The sequence below is a fragment of the Anolis sagrei genome, chromosome 3, assembly GCF_037176765.1.
Source record: "Anolis sagrei isolate rAnoSag1 chromosome 3, rAnoSag1.mat, whole genome shotgun sequence".
Lineage (NCBI taxonomy): Eukaryota > Metazoa > Chordata > Lepidosauria > Squamata > Dactyloidae > Anolis > Anolis sagrei.
Genome location: NC_090023.1, coordinates 265,362,343 through 265,385,944, shown reverse-complemented (window position 1 = coordinate 265,385,944; position 23,602 = coordinate 265,362,343). Strand labels below are relative to the sequence as shown.

At 44.3% G+C, this 23,602-nt stretch overlaps 1 protein-coding gene across 3 annotated transcripts in view; it reads right to left on the bottom strand.

The window, feature by feature from the left end:
• Positions 1-3,185: 3,185 nt before the first annotated feature.
• Positions 3,186-23,602, bottom strand: part of EIF4E2 (eukaryotic translation initiation factor 4E family member 2) — a 30,707-nt gene continuing 10,290 nt past the window's right edge. For 2 of the 3 annotated variants that reach the window (XM_060767331.2, XM_060767333.2), the window contains exons 4-8: positions 18,743-18,847; positions 17,061-17,213; positions 15,606-15,742; positions 11,123-11,203; positions 3,186-3,663 (exon numbers count right to left, since the gene is read on the bottom strand). In XM_060767331.2, the coding sequence (XP_060623314.2) occupies positions 11,158-11,203; positions 15,606-15,742; positions 17,061-17,213; positions 18,743-18,847 (441 nt within the window). In that variant the 3' untranslated portion in view covers positions 3,186-3,663; positions 11,123-11,157. The remainder of the gene's footprint in view (positions 3,664-11,122; positions 11,204-15,605; positions 15,743-17,060; positions 17,214-18,742; positions 18,848-23,602) is intronic. The other variant, XM_060767332.2, reaches the window with a different exon arrangement.

Sequence of the window (23,602 nt, the reverse complement as noted above, 5' to 3'; positions counted from 1 at the left end):
TTGGAAGGTTTCCCTAAAGAAGATGGGAACAGTTTATCAAGCAGTTGCCTGTCCCTTGTCAGCAGATCGAGAAAGCTACCACGTTTTCAAGATTATATGGCATTTTGTTCATTTGTTCGAAGATTTAAGCCTTAATAAAGAACTTTGTTGGACTTATTTCAAGCCTCTACAGAACTCTGCTTTGGGAAACCTAAGGGACCCTTTACTGAGGCACCCCGGTGTCCCGTTGGGCACACAGAAAGCACGTCCTACAAACAGACATTATCATAGGCCCAGCGCGTGACAGCACATCCAGTCTGTCAGCCCCAACTTCCCATGTGGGGACATGAGAGAAGCCTCCCACAGAATGGTAACACATCCGTTCATGTCCTGGACAACATTCTTGCAGATGGCCAATTCTCTCACACCAGAAGCGACTTGCAGTATATTCTCAATTTGCTTCTGACATTATAAAAAAAAAAACCCCCACTGGATAGGGAGGGAGAACCCCAATTAATCTTTTGCCATCCTGCTTTTTTGCACCTGCTTTTAAAATGTCCTAGATGGCCTGGAACAGATAACGAAGAGGGTGCGTGGCTTGGCATCTTGGTCATTGAGATACTGATCCCAAACCTGATGAAAAAAATATGCCAAAACCACTTTCAGACTGGGGAATTAAAATATTCAGAACACTACTGAAGTGGCTCTGAATGGAAATTGAAACCAGAGGGAGAGACACCTTCGAAACCCGTCTTATCAATGTACTTGCTGCAGGAAGGCAGCATTTTCCAGATTGAACAGCAGGCCTCTTTCCTTCGCAGGGGCTTGTGAACCGCATGCGAGAGCAGATGAAACAGCAGCATTTTGTTCAGGCCACAGCTGGGAGCGGGAGCGAGAGTAAACCCTTAAGTGCCATCATTTGCAAAACAATTAATGTTACGTGGCAGGTAGGGGACTGCAGCGGGCAGCAGAAGCTTTCTGCAGATGGATATTTCGTCAGCTTAGAGTGCTCAAGTGCTATTAGACCGGGGGAGCAAATCCCCCCCAACCAATATTGGAAATGGCAGGGGTCGTGTGTTTATCTGGAATTATTAATGTCATGATCACCACCATGGTGGCAACTTGCTAGCTAGGAAGTAGCAGCAAAATCACATTTGACTGGGACAAGATGAGTATCAAAGGATTCTGACAAGTATATATGGGAGGCGGAAATGTAGTGTCTAGATTGGTAGGGCCAGCATATAGAGCAGGCATGGGCAAACTTTGGTCTTCCAGGTGTTTTGGACCAACTCCCAGAAATCCCAGCCAGCTTACCGGCTGTTAGGAATTGTGGGAGTTGAAGTCCAAAATACCTGGAGGACCAAAGTTTGCCCATGCCTGATCTACAGTATAGAATTGATGCAGTACATAGAATCATAGAATAATAGTATCAAAGAGTTGGAAGAGACCTTCTGGGCCATCCAGTCCAACCCCATTCTGCCAAGAAGCAGGAATATTGCATTCAAATCACCCCTGACAGCTGGCCATCCAGCCTCTGCTTAAAAGCTTCCAAAGAAGGAGCCTCCACCACACTCCGGGGCAGAGAGTTCCACTGCTGAATGGCTCTCACATGAGTTCTTCCTCATGTTCAGATGGAATCTCCTTTCTTGTAGTTTGAAGCCATTGTTCCGCGTCCTAGTCTCCAGGGAAGCAGAAAACAAGCTTGCTCCCTCCTCCTCCCTGTGGCTTCCTCTCACATATTTATACATGGCTATCATGTCTCCTCTCAGCCTTCTCTTCTTCAGGCTAAACATGCCCCGCTCTATAAGCCGCTCCTCATAGGGCTTGTTCTCCAGACCCTTGATCATCTTAGTCGCCCTCTTCTGGACACGTTCCAGCTTGTCAATATCTTTCTTGAATTGTGGTGCCCAGAATTGGACCCAATATTCCAGGTGTGGTCTAACCAGCCACCTTAAAAACTCTGGCATAGACACTGAGAACTGGGAAGCCCTGGCCCTTGACCGCTCCAGCTGGAGGTCAGCTGTGACCAGCAGTGCTGCAGAATTCGAGGAGGCACGAGTGGAGGGTGAAAGAGAGAAATGTGCCAGGAGGAAGGTGCGTCAAGCCAACCCCGACCGGGACCGCCTTCCACCTGGAAACCAATGCCTTCATTGTGGGAGAAGATGCGGATCAAGAATAGGGCTCCACAGCCACTTACAAACCCACAAGAATAGTCATCAAGGAAGACCATCTTACTCGTCCAACAAGGGATCGCCTAAGTAAGTAAGTAAGTAACCAAAGCGGAATAGAGGGGCAGCGTTTCTTCCCTAGATCTAGACACTATGCTCCTATTGATGCAGGCCAAAATCCCATTGGCTTTTTTTGCCGCCACATCACATTGTTGGCTCATGTTTAACTTGTTGTCCACGAGGACTCCAAGATCTTTTTCACACGTCCTGCTCTCGAGCCAGGCATTGTCCCCCATTCTGTATCTTTGCATTTTGTTTTTCCTGCCAAAGTGGAGTATCTTGCATTTGTCACAGTTGAACTTCATTTTGTTAATATTGGCCCATCTCTCCAATCTCTCAAGATTGTTTTGAATTCTGCTCCTGACCTCTGGAGTATTGGCTCTTCCTCCCAATTTGGTGTCATCTGCAAACTTGATGATCCTGCCTGTATGGCCATGTTCTAGAGGCATTTTTTCCTGACGTTTCGCCTGCATCTATGGCAAGCATCCTCAGAGGTAGCGAGGTCTGTTGGAAGTAGGAAAAAGGGTTTATATATCTGTGGAATGACCAGGGTGGGACAAAGGACTCTTGTCTGCTGGAGCTAGCTGTGAATGTTTCAACTGACCACCACCCTGGTCATTCCACAGACATATAAAGCCATTTTTCTACTGCCAACTGACCTCACTACCTCTGAGGATGCTTGCCATAGATGCAGGCGAAACGTCAGGAGAAAATGCCTCTAGAACATGGCTATATAACCTGGAAAAACCTACAACAACCCAGTGATTCCGGCCATGAAAGCATTCGACAATACATTGTAGTATACATATTTTGTAAATAAAGATAAAGTACCGCTTTTGTTGAAAGCTGAATTAATGAGTCCGGTGTTTTTCCAACTTAGTACCTTCAAGAAGAACTTGCAAGGTCGAAGCAGCTGAGATAAGAACCGTGATTTATCTCAACTTTTTTTTGTCAGACACAACAATAACAAGAGGAGAGAACAGAGGTCTAATCCTTTATTGGCAGAAGTGGAAAGGGGGAGGACGCCTGCCAATTATCCTGCTGCCTCTGCAGTGGAGACGCTTGTAATACTGGAAAAACCCTAGGCAGAGTGGCCTATGGGAGAGGACACCTGCCCTACCCAACCAGTCCTGAGCAGAAGGCAAAGAGGGAGGCACTCCAGCTCCTCCAAGGGAAGCACCACACCAACACCTGCTCTGCCAGCAAAAAAGGTTTAGGCCCCAAAAGGTCAGTCTTTTAATGTAGATGTAAAAAGAAAGAAATGCTTGGGGAGGTCAAGGAACTAGATAATCCTGCACATCTTTCCCAACCAGGACAAATGGCAGGGTGCCATATGAAGACCCCCAATGCCACACTTTCTCAGGGCCGGATGGAGCAGGAGGAGCTGAGTGCTGTAACCCCCTCGCCTCCTCCTCCTCATAGTGCGATCTTGGTATTTCGGAAGCTTGAATTATCCCTGAAAAACAAAGGAAGAAAGGAGATTAGGACACATAACAGGTAAAACAGGGCAAGCTGTGTTTGGCCTATGGGGCTTGAAGGCAAAGCTATTGAAGGTTGGCTATTGAACTAGAACTAGAAAGGTCTGAATTCATATTGTTGCTCAGCCTTGACATTTGTCTTATGACTTCTAACATGTCATTCTGCATAAATCACAAGATTGTTTAAGGAGAAGGAAACATGAATACTGTCAGGAGCTCCTTGGAGGAATTTTGTTGTTGAAACCACAAGTTCTCTTGAAACCCAACTCCAAAAAACAAAAGCCAACTCCTGAAACAAAGATAGGAAAAATGGAGGCATCCCATGCTTCTGAGCCAGTGTTTCTCTGTAGACTAGGATATGGCTGGGTCCCAGGAGTGAAAAATCTGCCCAAAACAAAATGGTGATTTGTGCCATCACTAGAACATTAAGTAGATTGTCCTTGAAGTCTCTATATGCAGGTTCATGCCTCTCACATGTTTATGAGCAGAGGGCAAGGAGAAAAATGGGAATTCTCATTCCTTTCCTTCTTATCTAAGCTAATGGCACACTTGGGTCACCAACACATGTCTGGTGTGATCCAATGATCTGATGAAACAGGCATAATACTCCCTGCTGGGCCACTTTCTATCCATGGGATCAATTATTGCACATCCAACAAAATATGTTCTGCCTAGGTATTTTTAGGTTCTCCAGCACAACTTTATGAAATTCTTGGGCCAGAAGTCATCACTTCAATAGGGTTTGATGTTCTCCACAGTTTCACATATTCATGTGAAGTCTGAGAATGTATCCACTGTGGATAAGGGTGTGTGTGTGTGTGTGTGTGTGTGTGTGTGTGTCATACTGTACACCAGGGGTCCTCAAATTTTTCTAACAGAGGGCCAGGTCACAGACTCTCAAACTTTTGGAGGGCCGGATTATAATTTGAAAAAAACATGAATGAATTCCTATGCACACTGTACATATCATATTTGTAGTGCAAAACACTTAAAAACAATACAATAATTAAAATGAAGAAGAATTTCAACAAATATAAAATTATTAGTATTTCAATGGGAAGTGTGGGCCTGCTTTTGGCTGATGGGATAGGATTGTTGTTGTTGTTGTTGTTGTGTGCTTTCAAGTTGTTTCAGACTTAGTTTGACCCTGAGCGAGGGCCGAGCAAATGACCTTGGAGGGCCGTATTCGGCCCCGGGCCTTAGTTTGAGGACCCCTGCTGTACACAAACAAGCGCCATTTCTGAATTTTGCACAGAACCTTGTTTACTGGAGCTGTCGATCCACTCAGATCATAGTTCCCCTAACTGTATAACTTGGGCCCCTTCCACATTACATATTACACAAATTCAAGCCTTTGATGCCACTTTAACTGTCACAGTTGCATCAGATGGAAACCCGAGTTTTTTAGTTCTGTGAATTGCCTGTCAGAGGGCTTCAAACTACAAATCCCAGAATTGTGTGTGTGGTGGGGAGTTATAGTTGTGAGTTAAAGCAGCATCAAAATGTCATTAACTGTGTGGCATTGAGGGACTGCAGAGTAGCATTCTCATCTCCTTTGGGCTAGTAGTAGTCATAATAATAATAATAATAATAATAATAATAATAATAATAATAATTTATACCCCGCCACCATCTCCCCAAAGGGGACTCGGGGTAGCTTATATGAGGCCAAACCCAATAACACGTTGCAGCAAAATAAATACAGAATGACAAAAATAACATCACAATAAAAGAAGTTATTTTATTGTGATGTTAGGGTGGATGTTAGGGAAGTAATGCTACCCCTCTATTCCGCTTTGGTTAGACCACACCTGAAATATTGGGTCCAATTCTGGGCACCACAATTCAAGAGAGATATTGACAAGCTGGAATGTGTCCAGAGGAGGGCGACTAAAATGATCAAGGGTCTGGAGAACAAGCCCTATGAGGAGCGGCTTAAAGAGCTGGGCATGTTTAGCCTGAAGAAGAGAAGGCTGAGGGGAGACATGATAGCCATGTATAAATATGTGAGAGGAAGCCACAGGGAGGAGGGAGCAAGCTTGTTTTCTACTTCCTTGGAGACTAGGCCGCGGAACAATGGCTTCAAACTACAAGAAAGGAGATTCCATCTGAACATGAGGAAGAACTTCCTGACTGTGAGAGCCGTTCAGCAGTGGAACTCTCTGCTCCAGAGTGTGGTGGAGGCTCCTTCTTTGGAAGCTTTTAAACAGAGGCTGGATGGCCATTTGTCAGGGGTGATTTGAATGCAATATTCCTGCTTCTTGGCAGAATGGGGTTGGACTGGATGGCCCAGGGGGTATCTTCCAACTCTTTGATTCTATGATTCTATGGACCAAGAAATTTAGGGTGGATGGACCAAGAAATGCATGGGCAGTGAAAATATTTCCAAAGCAGAATCTAACCAACACTAAGGAAAGACCTAAAGGATTTTCAGAGGGAGGAATTCAATCCCAACTCTCCATTGGATTGGATGAAAAGGCGGAGAGGTTTGTGAAGGTGACCTCTCTGAATGGTGGCCATTGTACCTTCACTCTCCTGGTAGTTGTTGAAGTGAAAAGAAGCTCCCTAGGAACTATGGGAGTCTGGCCACAGTTCAAATATTCCTGAATGCCAATATAAGGCACTCACATCTGCAGAAGGCGATAAAACCTCTATCTCAATACTGCATTGAGATAAATTGAACTGGGGGCTTTGCTGGATTTTTTGGTCTTTATTCTTGGTTGCTCCCATTAATGGGTTTTAGTGTTTCAACGGTCAGCCGCTGCTGGCTCTCTGGGTAACACAACCCAAGGCTTCTGTTGTAATCCAAGAGGACTTGGCTATCTGTTCAGAGGAAGAATTTGGCAAAGGAGGACAGCTTTGTGTTCGGGAAGGTCACCGGAGAGCCTTTCTAATAATAGAGACCATTTTCAGGCAGGGCTTCAATCAACATTGTCATCCTGTTGGCTCTGTGCTTAAAAATGAGCGAACACACAAGGCTCAGAGACGCAAGGGCCAATGCCCCAAGCCTGCTTTTGTCAAGGAGATGGACTGAGCAGATCAAATAACACTAGTTCAAGGCCAAGATGGTGAATATTCAAAGTGATTGTCACATTTAATGACGCAGACTCAGGCAGGAAGCTGGGAAGATGCACAGCTTCTGCCTCCCAATTTGGGTTCATGGGTTTGTTTTGAGTCTTATGAATGGGCAATGCATTTTCAGGCAAAATGGGATATTATTATTATTATTATTATTATTATTATTATTAATTTTATTTCTATCCCATCTTTCTCGCAGAGGGAGAAAAGCCCCCATCAGAAAATGGACTCATTCCCAGCTCTTCTATTATGGAACCATCCTCTAGATCAGGTATGGGCAAACCCAGGCCCGGGGGCCAGAGTAGGGTTCTTCTCTCAGGCCCTACTCTCTCACCATCATATCCTTCTTGCCTTCTCTCTTACCTTCATCCTTTCCCTCCCTCTTTCTCCTTCCCTCTCTCCCTTTCGCCCTTCCTTCCCTCTCTCCCTTTCTGACCTTCCTTCCTTCTCCCTTTCCTCCCTTTCTTCCTTTTTGACTTTCCTTCCTCCTTCCCTTCCTTCGATCCATCACACTCTTTCATCCTTCCTTCCCTTTTGTCTTTCCTTCCTTCTCTTTCCTCCCTCCTTTCCTCCATCCATCCCTTCTACCCTTTCATCCTTCCTTCCTTCTCTATTTCCTTCCCTTCCTTCCATCCATTCATCCAACACACTCTTTCGTCCTTCCTTCCCTTTTGTCTTTCCTTCCTTCTCTCTTTCCTGCCTCCATCCATCCATCCCTTCCACCCTTTCGTCCTTCCATCCTTTTCTCTTTTCTTTATCCTTCCTTCCTTCCTTCATCCTTTCTTCCCTTCTTCCCTTTCTTCTTTTTCCTTCCTCCTTCCCTTACTTACTTCCATCCTTCCCTTCCATCCTTTCATCCTACCTTCCCTTCCTTCTGTGTTTTCTTCCTACCCTCTTTACCACTTTCTCTTTCAATTCTTCCCTTCCTCCCTTTCGTCCTTCCTCCCTTCTCTCTTTCCTTCCTCCTTCCCTTCCTTCCTTTTTGACTTTCCTTCCTTCCTTTCATCCATCCATCATACTCTTTCGTCCTTACCTCCCTTTTGTCTTTCCTTCCTTCTCTCTTTCCTTCCTCCTTCCCTTCACCCATCCCTTCCACCCTTTTGTCCTTCCTTCCTTTTCTCTTTCTTTCTTTCCTCCTTCCCCCCACCCCTCTTTCTCCTTCTATCCTTCTCTTTTGTCTTTCCTTCCTTCTCTCTTTCTTTTATCCTTCCCTTCCTTACTTCCCTTCTTCCCTTTCTTCTTTTTCCTTCCTCCTTCCCTTACTTACTTCCATCCTTCCCTTCCACCCTTTCATCCTCCCTTCTGTGTTTTCTTCCTACCCTCTTTACCACTTTCTCCTTCAATTCTTCCCTTCCTTCCTTTCGTCCTTCCTCCCTTCTCTCTTTCCTTCCTTTTTGACTTTCCTTCTCTCATTCCTTCCCCCTTCCCTTTCTTCCTTTCATCCATCCATCCATCCATCATACTTTCATCCTTCCCTCCCTTTTGTCTTTCCTTCCTTTTCTCTTTCCTTCCTCCTTCCCTTCATCCATCCCTTCCACCCTTTTGTCCTTCCTTCCTTCCTTCCTTCTCTTTCTTTCTTTCTCTCTTTCCTCCTCCCCCCCACCCCTCTTTCTCCTTCCATCCTTCTCTTTTGTCTTTCCTTCCTTCTCTCTTTCTTTTATCCTTTCCTTCCTTACTTCTCTTCCTCCCTTTCTTCTTTTTCTTTCCTCCTTCCCTTACTTACTTCCATCCTTCCCTTCCACACTTTCATCCTACCTTCCCTCCCTTCTGTGTTTTCTTCCTACCCTCTTTACCACTTTCCCCTTCAATTCTTCCCTTCCTCCCTTTCGTCGTTCCTTCCTTCTCTCTTCCCTTCTTTCTTCCCTTCCTTCCTTCCATCACCAGGGAGCCAGTCCTCTTAGCAGGGAGTGTGAGCATGAGGCCCCCAAGTTTAAGTTTGCCCATGGCTGCTCTAGATGCTGCTGGACTACAACTCCCAACAGCTCAAGGATGGCAGAGTTAATGGTAAGAGAAGCAGTTCAATGATATCTATAAGACTAAACAACCCTCAGAATGGGCACTCCTTCATTGTAAGAGTGGGGACGGCCACCAATACAAGATGACTATCCCATCTGTACTTTCTGCATTTCCACTAAGCCAACCACCACAGGAGATGATGGCAACACAACACAACCCTGTATCCATTGGACAAGTATCTGCAATCTGATAAAACATATCCTCTCTTGGCATTTTCTAGGACCTCCAGCATGATTCTATTATATTTTTGGGGTAGAAGTCATTTCAATGGCATTCGCTATTATCTGCAATTTTGCAAATTCAAACAAAATCCAGGAACGTATCCCGTCATGTTGTACAACCCCATTTCTTTTCTCTCCTCAGCTTTTAATAAGCCCCAGTTCTGCAGAGCCAGGTCAGTTTCAAGAGATCACGTTGGGCTCATGCAAGCTGCCAGCCCAGCCCCGTCCAGCCATGTGCTTGTCAACCCCCAGCCCTCCCACAACATGCATGCTGCTCTTGCAGGCAATGGAAACAAGCACACGGCTGGTTGATGTGGGCTGGGCTAGCCACACGTGAAAGGTCTGCAGGAATGTGGCCTTGCTCCGTTCCCATTCTAGCAACTGGCATTCTCACAACACAAGCAAGCAAAGGCAGACCTCTCAGCCCCACAAGGCCTCCCCTTCTGACTCAGTAGCCGTGCAAACAGGCAATGAGGAGCTGATTTCCACGGAACATCTAGGGCAAGCTGCTCTTGCCAAGGGGAAGCTAAGGGTCACCTACCAACAGGTTTACAAAAGCAGTTTCTACTTCCACTGAGTGCCATGTTTGACTATCAAAATGAGTATTTGGGCAGAAGGAAAGAGATAGTTTGGTGAACTAATATCAAAGCAGCATTGAGTCGTAGCAAAGGAGGATGACACAGCTGCTTTGGTCATATACTTCGTACATCATTAAGGGTGAAGGGGCAGCTTGAAAATATGTTTAATAAATGCCCCAAGTATGACCTTAAGAAATGTATCTATCTTTTTAAAGGATGAACTTAAGGTATAGCTCCCCATATACAAGGGGTATTTTTAAAGTACGGTCCGTTTTGATGTAGACACTAGTAGTTTGCGCGCATACCGCAACGAGCGCATGCGTCGTGTACCGGCATGCCTCGGGAACAACTGTGCTCAGTTTCCGCTCTGTAGCTAACCTGTACGGTTCTGTTCTGTGCTTTAAAAATGTTTAAGACTATCAACTCACCCTCCGCATGTGAGGTTTATTTATTTATTTATTTAGAAGTTTTCTATACCGGCCTTCTCACCTCGACGAGGGACTCAGGTAGGTTTACAGCATATAAAATACAATAATATATAGGTACAACAAAGTGCAAAATCGTCACATATTAAAATAGTACACTGAAATACAATAAAAACATAATCACTCAGTGATATGGTTTCTGTCAGCAAGGAACCTGCCTACTGCAGAAATCCATCGACAGATTTGTGAAGTGTACGGTGATACTGTTATGAGTGAAAGCAAAGTGCGTAAGTGGGTACGACAATTCAAAGATGGTCATGACAACATCCATGATGAGGACTGCTCCGGCCGCCCTTCTTTGATTACAGATGATTTGGTGGCTTCAGTTGAAGCGAGGGTTCGTCAGAACAGGCGCTTCACAATAACAGGTCTCTCAAATGAATTTCCTGATGTGTCGAGATCAATGCTTTACAATATTGTTTCTGAAGACCTAAAGTTTAGGAAACTGTGCTCCCGTTGGGTCCCGAAACTCCTAACAGAGGACCACAAAAACCAAAGATTTGAGTGTGCGATCAAATCAAATCGTCTGTAATCAAAGAAGGGCGACTGGAGCTATCCTTATCATGGATGTTGTCAAGGCCATCTTTGAATTGTCGTACCCACTTACGCACTTTGCTTTCACTCATAATAGCATCACCGTACTCTTCACAAATCTGTTGATGAATTTCTGCAGCAGGCAGGTTTCTTGCTGACAAAAACCGTATCACTGAGCGAACCTCACATGCGGCGGGTGAGTTGATAGTCTTAAACATTTTTAAAGCACAGAACAGAACCGTACAGGTTAGCTACAGAGCGGAAACTGAGCACAGTTGTTCCCGAGGCATGCCGGTACATGACGCACACGCTCGTTGCGGTATGCGCGCGAACTTCTAGTGTCTACAACAAAACGGACCTTACTTAAAAAATACCCCTCGTATCTTGGGTATGTATCAAGGCTGGAGGGAATGGAGGAGCAATGGGTCTAGCCCTGCACCCATGTGTACATATGCCCAGGAAAGGGGGAGGCTTCAGCAGAGAGGTGTGCCACACAACCATGTAAGAAGAAAGATGAGGCCCTACCCTGGGTGTGTGAGAGAGGGAGGGAGAGCGTTCACTCAGCGACCGCCGCTGTTCACCAGGCCGTGAAACTCTTCCCAGGCCCTGGCAAGCCAGAGGGGAAACAAAACACAAAGAAACAAACAGAAAAGAAAAAATAATAAAAGGGAGGGGGAGAAAGAGAAGAAAACAAACACACACACACACACAAAGAAAAGAAAAGAAAAAAACGAGCACTTCAAACCAAAGGCTTAACTCTGAACAAGAGCAAAGACAAAATCGCGTGCAGTTTTTGCAGGACTTGGCTGAGGGCACAAAGCGGTATTGGCAAGAGAGCCCCAGCAAGGACAGGAAACAGCCCTAAAAAGGCAGCCCTCGTGTCAGAGTTGCAAGAAGCAGCTTGGGAGCTATTCGTCTCCTCCCCAAATGAAGCCTGAGTAGGTGTAACAACATTTGCTCACATTCATTCCTCCTTGCCCCCTTCTCCTCTCTCTTACGCTCCCCATCCCTTGTTGTGATTGTGCCTTCACCACTGGAAGCAAAGTCCTTGGACCAAAGCCCTGCCCTAATGTCACTTCAGTTACTTACTCTGTAAAAATTCCATGCATCTAATAATCTTGAATTAATAATAATAGTAACAAACACAAAAATACAGCAAATCACTAGGGAAGCAAGTAAGATGTGGCTGCTGGTCAGTCTTAACTCGGTGTTGGCTGCTTTAAAATTTTAGGCTTTCCAAACCTGATTGAACCTGGCACCTGTCAAACCAAAACCCCAACACATTTGGGCTTGACCACTTCTATCCAGCTCAGAGCTTGGAAGGATTCTAGGTGCTGCATCATTTTGCAGGCTGCATGTGAGTCTGTTAATGGATAAGGTTTTTGATTGGAAAGGGGAAGGCAACTGTCACCAGTCATGTCTTGCCTTAAATCTCCCTTGCTAATGGCACCTATAATAAACATAAAAACATCATTAACTATCAGTGGCAAAAGCTCTTTCAGATAAATCTTGGGGAATAGCGGGGCTGATGTCGCCTCCACTGGCAGCGCAATTTTTCTCACTGATGAGCAGAGTGCTTGGGAAGGGACAAAATCTGTGCGCTCTGCTAAATCAGATAAATTAATATGATGTAGAGAGATGATAGCTCAGAGGTAAGTGGCAGATCGAACGACTAACAACAGGCCTAATGGCATTCTTCTGTTGAGGATCATAAACTCAAGACTTGGAAGGGCCCACAAGGGCCATCTCATCCAACTCCCTGCCATGCCGTTATGCACAACTCAAGCACTCCCAAGCGATGGGCATCCAATCTCTTTTAAAGATCATCAAAGGAGGAGACATTACTACCCTTGGAGGTAGCCTATTTAATTGTTAGACATAGAATTTTTTTGCCATTTGAGTTTCCTCATCCACAAGCCCCTTGCAGGCTGCATTGCCCACTTCACGCTACTCCCAAAAAAGAGAGTTGGCTATTATTCATGGTTCCACCCAACCATGCAAAGTCAGGAAATGTATCCCTTGTAGATAGGGGTGTCAGAAATATTACAAAAATATGTACTAAAAGGGCTAAATGGATGCAATGACTCAGTTCTACATAAATAGGTATGTCTGTATCGTAGTAGGTCTCTGTGTTAGTTTGCCTCAGTGGGAGAAAGGTCTCAGTCTGTGAGAAGGTGTTGGGACTCAGCCTGTGTTTGAGCCTGAATCTGTTATAGTGTTTTCCCCTTCTAATGTTTCTGGGTCTGACTTGGATAGTGAACCTGATGTGAGCAATGTCAATGAGGATGAGGCGCAAAATGGAGACACTTTGGACAATAAGGTAACTGCAGACTCTGATCAAGAAGGGTCAGGGGAAAGGCTAAGTTCTCATGAAAATGTTCCTGCAACAGAAAGACAGGAAAGTTTACTCCCTTCTCCAGGCTCGAGCTTGCAAGATAGTTTCACACCTGCTGCACCTATTGAGGAGATAGATAAGACCGTCTGGAAATCAGCCAGAATCGTAGAGAGGCCCAATGTTTACGCAGGTCAGAAAGAATTCGGCAGTTAAGGCCAAAAACTGGGGGGAGTAGGAACCAGTTTTTGGGACTTAAATTGAGCTCTTGGGGAATTTTCTTTAGACCAGGCATCGTTTGGTATCAAGTCAAGTCTCCTGGATATTCCTGTTTCATGTGGCCTCGCCTCCAAGGATTCCTGGCTTTTCAAGTGGATTGGTAGTGGCTAAGTTCATGGTTTTATATTGAAGGTTTTTTGGTATTTCTCTGCATTTGGATTATTACAGCAAGCTTTTGGAACTTTGTTATTATTCTTATGTTTATTATTATATTATTCTTATTCTTATATTTGGCTTTTTGCTTTTGGACTTCTATCAGCTTTACATTCATCTCTTTTATTGGCTCAGTTATTCTTCAAATAAAAATGACTCTTTTTTCATCCAAGGTGTTGTGTAATTAATGATTAGAGGGTCCTGTTCCTGCTCTAGGGTGCAACAGAAGGCCTCACAGTGTGAGGTTGGCCTTAGTCTGTGAGAGACACCTCCGTGTGAGGTAGGCCTTAGTCTGTGAGATAAGCCTCAGAGTGAGGTAGGCCTTAGTCAGTGAGAGAAGCCTCCATGTGAGGTAGGCTTTAGTCTGTGAGATAAGCCTCAGTGTGAGGTAGGCCTTAGTCTGTGAGAGAAGCCTCTGTGTGAGGTAGGCCTTAGTCTGTGAGAGAAGCCTCCGTGTGAGGTAGGCCTTAGTCTGTGAGAGAAGCCTCAGTGTGAGGTAGGCCTTAGTCTGTGAGAGAAGCCTCTGTGTGAGGTAGGCCTTAGTCTGTGAGATAAGTCTCAGTGTGAGGTAGGCCTTAGTCTGTGAGAAGGCCTCAGAGTATGAGAAGGCCTAGTGTGAGAAGCTTCGGTGAGAGGAAGCCCCAGGTCGAAGGCCTCATGTCTGAAGCTCAAGTTTGAAGGTTGAACTTTCTGCCATGAAAACCTTGTTGTTGTAAATAGTAAATAATGCAACCATATTATTTTGCTATAAAGGAAAGCCTCCTATGGAAGAAATAACATCGGTCTGTGTGTTTTTGTTCTTTTTATCACTCAGGGCTACTGGTACTGGGTCACACTGCTACTGCTAAGTTACTCTGCTATGAATTTATGAGGAGGGTCTTTTGTTGATAAGCTCACTCACCCAACAAGGGAGCCATACTGTATATATTTTGTGCACAAACAACGCAGAGACCCTTTTATATTTGTTCTATGCCTCCTTAGGAAGACCTTGTTTCTCCCCATCAAGAACCATGGCATGTGAACCATGGATTGAACAAGGTTCACCTGAAATCTCTGCCCAATTTTTCCTTTGGTTTTTTTCCCCATCTTCTGACTATATGAATCTCTCAGGGCTCATCCATGTGAACCGGGCTGAGTCTTTGCTTACAGCACCCTTAAGTGAAAAAATATTTTTTTCACATTCTTCAACCGCAATCTGAAAGCTCTTTTTTAAAACAAGCAGCAGCCCCTCATCACTCTGGAGAAAAATAAAAGTCATCTTGAATGGCTCAGCATGATAAACTAGAACGGTCTTATCTAAAATACAGTTGTCCTCTCTGTTTACTATAATCCTCTGTTCTGGTTAAAGAGCCTCTGTCATGAGGGTGGTGGAAGGATTTAATATACAGCATTTATTATTATTAGAAATAATTTGAACAGCGCAGTAAATTTACATAGCGCCTTCCGGAGAACATTTATAAATCTAATGCGCCTGTAAATCCCTGTTAGCTTTTCTATTTTATTGCTCCAGCTATGCAGTGCACTCAAGTAACACCCTCCCCTCCTTGCACCTTGGCTTGAAAGAGGGAAAACACACAATCCCACTGCTGCAAACCAAGTAGCCATTTAGAAGAAAAGGCTAGGCTGAGAGTTTGCAGAGTCTGTTTTGGGAAATGCTCCTTTCCTTGGATGCTCATGGGTGACAGATCCTTGGGGGGAAAATTGGTCATGGTAGAGAAGAATGGCACTTTACTCCCCATCTCTGATCTTCCACCAATGAGGGAGACCAGATATGTCCCCAAGCAGTGATTCACAAACATGGCCCTCCAGATCTTTTGGACTCTGAGATTCTCTGACCAATTGCTGGGGCTTCTGTGAGCTCAAGTCCAAAACATGGCTTCCATATCACCCCACCTGAAGCAAGGTTGAACCTGAGACCTTCCTTTATGTCCCTATAATCTCCCAGAGCAGAGCAAGTGTGCGTTTCTTGGAAGGCTGACAGATATAGGAAGAGGGAAAATCTGAAAGCCACTAACCAAGGTCACTGACAGCAGAAAAGACTTCAGCACTCAAAATAACGACCCTGCAGCCAAAGCAGTTGCACAAAGTAGTAGGAATGCCCTTTGCCAGCCACTTGGATGGCACCCAGAGGTTTAAGACACATACAAGGAAGGCCTTGCTTCATTTTAAAGCTGTGCCATGCATTCCACGTGGAGGAGCCAAGCATAGAAAAAGCAGTATTTGCTCATCCCACCCTGTACGTACTTGATGCTGTCTGTGTGCGTTTTGTATTCCATGATGGTGTTAGGGGGAAGGTTGAGCACTCGTCGTAATGTGTCCCTTATCCGGGCTGTGGTTGCTTGGTCACTGGCTGTCTTGTTCCATATGGAGATGATATCCTCCTAGAAGGTGACCGACGGGAGGTTAAAAAGTAGAGACAAGAGGTCTACACACCTAAGTCACCAACTCTGCGCCCTCCACACGTTAATAATAATAATAATAATAATAATAATAATAAACCTTTATTTGTACCCCGCTACCGTCTCCCGAAGGACTCGGTGCGCCTTACAAGAGGCCGAGACCAAATACAATAGTAAAAACAACAGCAACAACAAACAACAAAATAACTCAAAAAACAAAGCAATAACATTAACCACACACAATGATGCAATTAAAATCAATGGCAGGGCCAAATGTAATAGAATCATAGAATCAAAAAGTTGGAAGAGACCTCATGGATTTTGGGACTTACTGAACCACTTAGAATCATAGAACCAAAGAGTTGGAAGAGACCTCATGGGCCATCCAGTCCAACCCCATTCTGCCAAGAAGCTGGAATGTTGCATTTAAATCACCCCTGACAGATGGCCATCCAGCCTCTGTTTAATTAAAATTAAAAGTGCTGGGCATGACCAGGTGGAGTGTTTGGAGGGGGATGGGCATGCAGATATCCTGGATCTCTGATAAAGTGCGTTGGGACATAATGCTAGGAGTTTCCTTATTCTGGGAAGGCACACTGGAACAACCACGTTTTCAAGCTCCTCCAAAAGATTGCTAGCGACGGGGCCTGCCTGATGTCCTTAGGGAAAGAGTTCCAGAGTCGAGGGGCCACCACTGAGAAAGCCCTATCCCTCGTCCCCACCAATCGCGCTTGCGATGCAGGTGGGATCGTGAGCAGGGCCTCTCCAGATGCGGTCACGCAGGTAGGCGGGTCCCAAACCGTTCAGGGCTTTGTAAGTAAGCGCCTGCACCTTGAATTGGGACTGGAAAATGAATGGCAGCCAGTGGAGCTCCTTAAACAGGAGGGTTGACCGCTCCCTATAAGGAGCACCAGTTAACATCCTGGCCGCCGCCTGTTGGACCAATTGAAATTTCCGGGCCATTTTCAAGGGCAGCCCCACGTAGAGTGCATTACAGTAGTCCAATTTGGAAGTGACTAAGGTGTGGACCACCCTGGCCAGATCTGCCTTCATGAGGTACGGTCGCAGTTGGCGCACGAGTCTTAATTGTGCAAAGGCCCTCCCAGCCACCACCGACGCCTGAGCTTCAAGCGACAGTGATGAGTCCAGGAGGACACCCAAGCTGCGGACCTGTGACTTCAGAGGGAGTGTAACCCCATCCAGCACAAGTTGCCACCCTATACCCCGATCCGGTTTACGATCGACCAGGAGGACCTCTGTCTTGTCGGGATTGCCCTCCCTTGCATGCAGGAACACTTACCTGAAAACGAACAGATACGACTGCCCCACAGATCTCTTCCCCCACCATGAATTGTTCCCCCAGCATTGCAAGAATAAGGTTCTCCCAGCAGCGAGATGCTAAGCCCTTTCGAAGGCGGATAATCCACTTGCCCCCATTCTTGTTGGCATCATCCTAGGGAGAAAGGAAGGGAGGAAACAAGTTACTGCCTGAACTATTTCCCCATCTGTCTGATACTAAAAGGACAGGACGTGAAGGCCGAACAAGGTAATTTTCCTAGCAGAATTAATCTAATGAATAACACCAATTATAAGCTGACAAGTAAAAGATGGGATCTCTTGTATTGATTAGCCTCATCTTTGAAAACAGGTGCCAAAATATTTTTCTGTTACAGTATATGAATGTATATGATTAAATTTTTGTAAGGATCGTCTCCTGTGTGTGTGTTGAAGAAAAACACCTGGATAATTGAAGCAATTAAGCTTGAACCACTCCCTGAATGTAGTATAACATGAGGAGTATTTCTGGTGGATTTTGGGACTTACTGAACCACTTAGAATCATAGAGTTGGAAGAGACCTCATGGGCCATCCAGTCCAACTCCCTGCCAAGAAGCAGGAATATTGCATCTAAATCACCCCTGACAGATGGCCATCCAGCCTCTGTTTAAAAGCTTCCAAAGGAGCCTCCACCACACTCCGGGGCAGAGAGTTCCACTGCTGAACGGCTCTCACAGTCAGGAAGTTCTTCCTCATGTTCAGATGGAAGCTCCTTTCTTGTAGTTTGAAGCCATTGTTTTGTGTCCTAGTCTCCAGAGAAGCAGAAAACAAGCTTGCTCCCTCCTCCCTGTGGCTTCCTCTCACATATTTATACATGGCTATCATGTCTCCTCTCAGCCTTCTCTTCTTCAGGCTAAACATGCCCAGCTCCTTAAGCCGCTCCTCATAGGGCTTGTTCTCCAGACCCTTGATCATTTTAGTCGCCCTCCTCTGGACTTACTTCAAGACTTGTCTCCTTGCACCATTGAGGAAGAAGAAGATGCAAGGATTTAATGCATAGGACTTTGTGTGAGTTTTATTTCTGCAAATGGACTGAGTTATTTTCAAAGCTGGATATTTTTGTGAAGCTGCTTATTTAACTCTGCTACCTAAGAGTAAATTTTCTTTTTCCCATTTACTTGGCTCATATTTACTCTTTGTGGATGAACAAAGGGCTGGGAAGTCTGGACAGGACTACACAATTACTGGATTAGCTTTCATATAAAACGCAACATTTTCTTCATGGCTTTCTCACCGTTCTTTCCCCCCACTTTCCTCCACCTCCCTCCTATCTCTTAATCACACAATCAAGAATTCTGTACCAAGGGAACAAAAATAGACAAATGTTACAAAGGTTTTCATGGCCAGAATCACTAGAGTGTTGTGTGGTTCCCAGGCTGTATGACTGTGTTCTAGCAGCATTTTCTGCTGATGTTTCGCTGCACCTGTAGCTGGCATCTTTAGAGGATCTGATGCCCAGAAACCACACAACACTCCAGTTACATAGGTCTCTTTCATAAGAAATGATCAATTAACAGGTGGAAAACTAATGTTATGAGAAATTGGCCCGGGAGTGAGACCAGAACAAGTCTCTTACTGGTGGGCCCAAATACAACTTAGACTCCTCAAGCATTAAGAGTCTGTCTTAAGGAGATGTCAGACTCACTTCCCACATGGGTTTAATTCCTTCTTTGAAAAGATGAAAGTCGCTGTGGCCTGTCAGGTCCCCAGGACGGATCATGTGGCTGTAAAACCTCCAGAACTGCTCCACCTGCAACAAAGCACACATTCACTGACTTCAACTGTTCCTTTATTTCCTGGAAGCACTTCAAGAACCAACAGTAAATGGCCCCAGTCCAGAGTCTGCCATTTTGAATAGTACTGGCTCAAAAAAGAAAAAGGAAAGTCTCTTTTTGTTCTAACTTCTGCTGTCCTACCAGCTCATTTGACCCACTGCCACATTTTTTCTACTCAGTCGGTTATTTAGCTATCAGAGCAGCATCAGGTGGTTTGTTATGTGGTCCTTGAAGTCTCTGTCACCATTGTACTCCAGAGCAGGAACACCTCTAACCTTAAACACCACGCCAGATTAGTAAAATCAGCAAGCAGTTTATTGACAATTATATGTAGGCAAAGAAGTACGAATGTATTCTCCCCTATGAACCATCAAGAGTGTCATCTGGAGAGGCCCTGCTCTCGGTCCCGCCATCTTCGCAAGCGCGTCTGGTGGGGACGAGAGACAGGGCCTTTTCTGTGGTGGCCCCTCAGCTATGGAATTCCCTCCCAAATGAAATTAGATCTGCCCCCTCCCTCCTGAGCAAGCTAGTGAAAACCTGGTTGTGCAACAAAGCTTTTGTGGAATGATGTCTGATCATGGTACTAATGGTACTGATCACAATATATGGACTGGACATACAGACTGAGTTGGACACGATTTTATCCTGGCGAACTGCTTTTATGTAATTTTATGTAATTCATGTAAAGTAATTGGTAACTTAATGTTGCGTATTATGTTTTAGATTTTCAGTGTTAGCATTGAATCTTTGCTGTTAGCTAGTCTGAGTCCCTCTGCAGAGGTAGAGAAGATCGGGATATAAATGTTTTAAATAATAATAATAAATAATAAAAACAGTATAGTCCCAAGATAAAAAAAAATAGTCCATGAGCTTCAAGGCACAAGGTAAAACACAAGATTCAAAGGTACAAAATCCATTAAACGAGGCAGCGTGAAAATCCAATACACATATCAGAAGCCTGGCATAACTTGGTACATGAAACTAGGAACACTTGGAAACAAGACCATCATCAAATTCCAACGTTGACGAGACTGAAGCAATTTTAACCCGTGTATCAATAAAAAGCCTTTCCTGACCACAGAACTGAAAGGAAAACATTTCTCTTGCCCTTACAACCAGATAAGCGTTTGTTATCTCTCTTTTCCTGCAGACGAATTGACCTTCATTACGCCTGAGAACTTTGCCTCTGTTTACAAAAGACATTCTTTCCATCTTCACTCTCATTAAATTCTGCACCTGACAAATCATCTTCAAAAGACAGTTTCTCCGAGAAAGACTGTTAAAGGCCTCTCCCAGGAATGTGACCTTGTGAATCTTCATGAGACACCTCGGGCCTCTCGTATGGGTTTAACTCAACCCCAGGCAAAGCCTCACCCCCATTGTGTTGTCCCCAAAATTAAATACATCTCATAATTGTATGCTGCTAACTCTAAGTGGAGTCAGCACTTGTTAGGACTTGTTTGTAAGACTTTTAATGAATATTAGGTGCTGTAGGCCAGCGGTTCCCAACCTTTGGTCCTCCAGGTGTTCTGGACTCCCACAATTCATAACACATGATAAGATGGCTGGGTGTTCTGGGAACCATTGCTGTAGGCTATATTTCAGAGGACTGGCAAAACTATTTCTAAGTATTCCAAGGGTCACCATAAGTCAACAAGCAACTTGAAGGCACCCCCAAGATCTAACCTTGGTCCCTTTTCCTCGAATGCTATAGGCCAGAACTTCCATAACATGGGGAAAGGTGCTGTTAGAGATTCTGGAAGTGGCAGTTCAAAACAAAGAATCTCCGCCAAGAGCAGAAGGACTAACAAGGAATGCTATGTGCTGTAGGCTGTATTTCAGAGGAAGAAAACCACCTTTGGAGATGCCTCCTTGCAAAAAATCCTATAAAATTCATGGAGTCCTTACACAAGTCTTGAAGGCGCACTCAAAGACACAGTTCTGCAGAGCACTGCTGCCCTCTTGGGTCTAAACATGGATTTGCAGCACGTTTACTATAAGATGTTCAACCAATCTTAAGCTAGTACACCTCCAAAAAGGTTCCATTCCACTGAAGGAGTTTACTTCCTGCTAAGTGTGTCCTGGATTTATGTTGAAGGCTGTATGCAAGGGTGACAGAAACACTGGTATGAAGCACTATATCAGCATGGAGACCAACTCATAGAATAAAAGGAGTATGAATTTTGTACAGTCACGTACTAGTTAGGATAAATCCTGACTCATACATTGGTCTCCTACTCCAACACACATACTATTATACCACACTGACTCTCTATACTTCTATATGTTGCTTGTTGATGTATGGTGAATAATCCTTGCTTTCTTAAGCAAGGAATTCCCAGATTTAGTTTTGACAGTTCCTTCCTAGGAAATAGTGTCAACAGCACCACAAATTCAATGGCAGCCTAACATCCAAGTACTAACCGGGGCTGGCCTTGCTTAGTTTCCAAGATCAGATAGGATCTGGTGCTTTTAGGGTATTCAATCTCTCTCTGTGTGTATGTACTTTAAAGTCTCCTCTTGTTGACGTATGATGACCCCATAAGAGTTTTCGCAGGCAAAGTAGTTTGAACAGTATCTTCCTCTGAAATATTGCCTACATCAACTGTTATTCTTCGATGATCTATCTATGTATGAAGCAGGGCTGACTTTGCTTAGCTCCCAAAATCAGACAGGATCTGGTGACTTTATGTATTTGGGCTTTATATATTAAAGTAGAGTCTCGCTTATCCAACTTTCGCTCATCAAACATTCTGTATTATCCAAGGCAGTCTGCCTCCTGTCGGGATACACATCTGTTTCAATACATTACCATGTTTTGGCGCTATATTCATAAATACAGTAATACTACATAATGTTACCATGTACTGAACTTCTTTTTCTGTCGATTTGTTGTAAAACATGATGTTTTGGTGTTTAATTTGCAAAAACATAACGTAATTTGACGTTTCATAGGCTTTTCCTTAATCCCTCCTTATTATCCAATGTTTTCACTTATCCAACATTCTGCCGGGCTGTTTATGTTGGATAAGTGAGACTCTACTGTAATAGTGAAACCAGGTATTTATTGTTGATGGCTATGTAACCAAAACAGGGCTACTGAAAAACAAAAGGGAGTCACCAGCAAGTTTAGGGAAACCCAAAATTTGCAGGAGTTTGCATCTTAGTTTTTCCCTGCAACTAAGAGACCACTTCTCCATTTTACTAAAAAGACACCAGACCATTACAAGTTCAAAGGAATGGAGGGAAGTCTCTTGAAAGAACACTATCTGGAACACTTCACACTGCAGCATTTATGATGGAGGTAACATCTAGTATCTAGTACTCTGCGCTACAGTCATTCCAATAGCTAAGGAGGCCCCGGTGGCACAATGAGTTAAACCCTTGTGCTGGCAGGGCTGTTGAACGAAAGGTCAGCAGTTTGAATCTGGGGAGAGGGGTGAGCTCCCTCTGTCAGCTTCAGCTTCCCATGTGGGGACATGAGAGAAGCCTTCCACAGGAAGGTAAAACATCTGGGCGTCCCATGGGCAATGTCCTTGCAGACAGCCAATTCTCTCACACCAGAAGCAACTTGCAGTTTCCCAAGTCGCTCCTGACATGAAAGATAAAAATTCCAATAGCTAACTGGTTTAAATTTATATCCTTAGTTCAGCTGTTGGAAAAGAAGGCACATTCCTCATTTGGGTGGATAAGAAAAACAAAAATAAAAGTACAAAATTTGGGGCAGTGGTGCATAAAAGGAACTGTTACTAAATTAGTTTCCTACCACACCTTCCTGCAATTTAAACATTTGTGCTGCCAGGTAAATTTCAATTTCATTACACCAAACCTGTTCTGCGAGTGGGATTTTTTTTTCCTATTCAACAAATTCCAACATTTCTGGCCAGGCATTACCAGGGCACTTTCTAAGTGAAGCATGCATACAAGACAAGACTGACTGAGTCAAGTGAACTACTGTTTCTGGTTCATATTCTGTCTTTCATACAAAAGGTTTTGGACACTTTAGAATAGTGATTCCTAGCTAGGAAATTGCCCTGGGAAGAATTTTAGCCCCTAAACATGCCCTTGACTTATACATGAGTATGTATGGAAATTGCTTACCATCACTTCATGGTATTTTATATTTTAAATAATAATAATAATAATAGTGTTGCGCAGATGATTCATTGGAACCTGTACCACAAATACCATCTGCCTGCGATAAAGAACTGGTGGGATGACAAGGTGGAAAAAGTTACAGAGAATGAACACGTCAAACTCCTCTGGGACTTCCGAATTCAGACAGAGCATTCTGGAGCACAATACTCCTGACCTCACAATCATGTTAAAAAACAAAGTTTGGATTGTCGATGTTGCAATCCCAGGTGACAGCAGGATTGAAGAGAAACAACTGAAAAAGCTGACATGATATGAGGATTTAAAGATCGAACTGCAAAGACTCTGGCACAAGCCAGTCAAGGTGGGCACACTGGGTGCAGTGCCTAAAGATCTTGGCCTGCACTTAAAAACAATCGGCACTGACAATATTACCACCTGCCAGCTGCAGAAGGCCACCTTACTGGGATCTGTATGCATTATTCCCCAATACATCACACAGTCCTAGACACTTGGAAAGTGTTTGACGTGTGATCAAACACAACAGCCAGCAGAGTGATCTTGTCTGCTGTGGACTCATCTTGTTGTGTTTCAAATGATAATAATAACTTTATTTTTATACCCCACCTCTATCT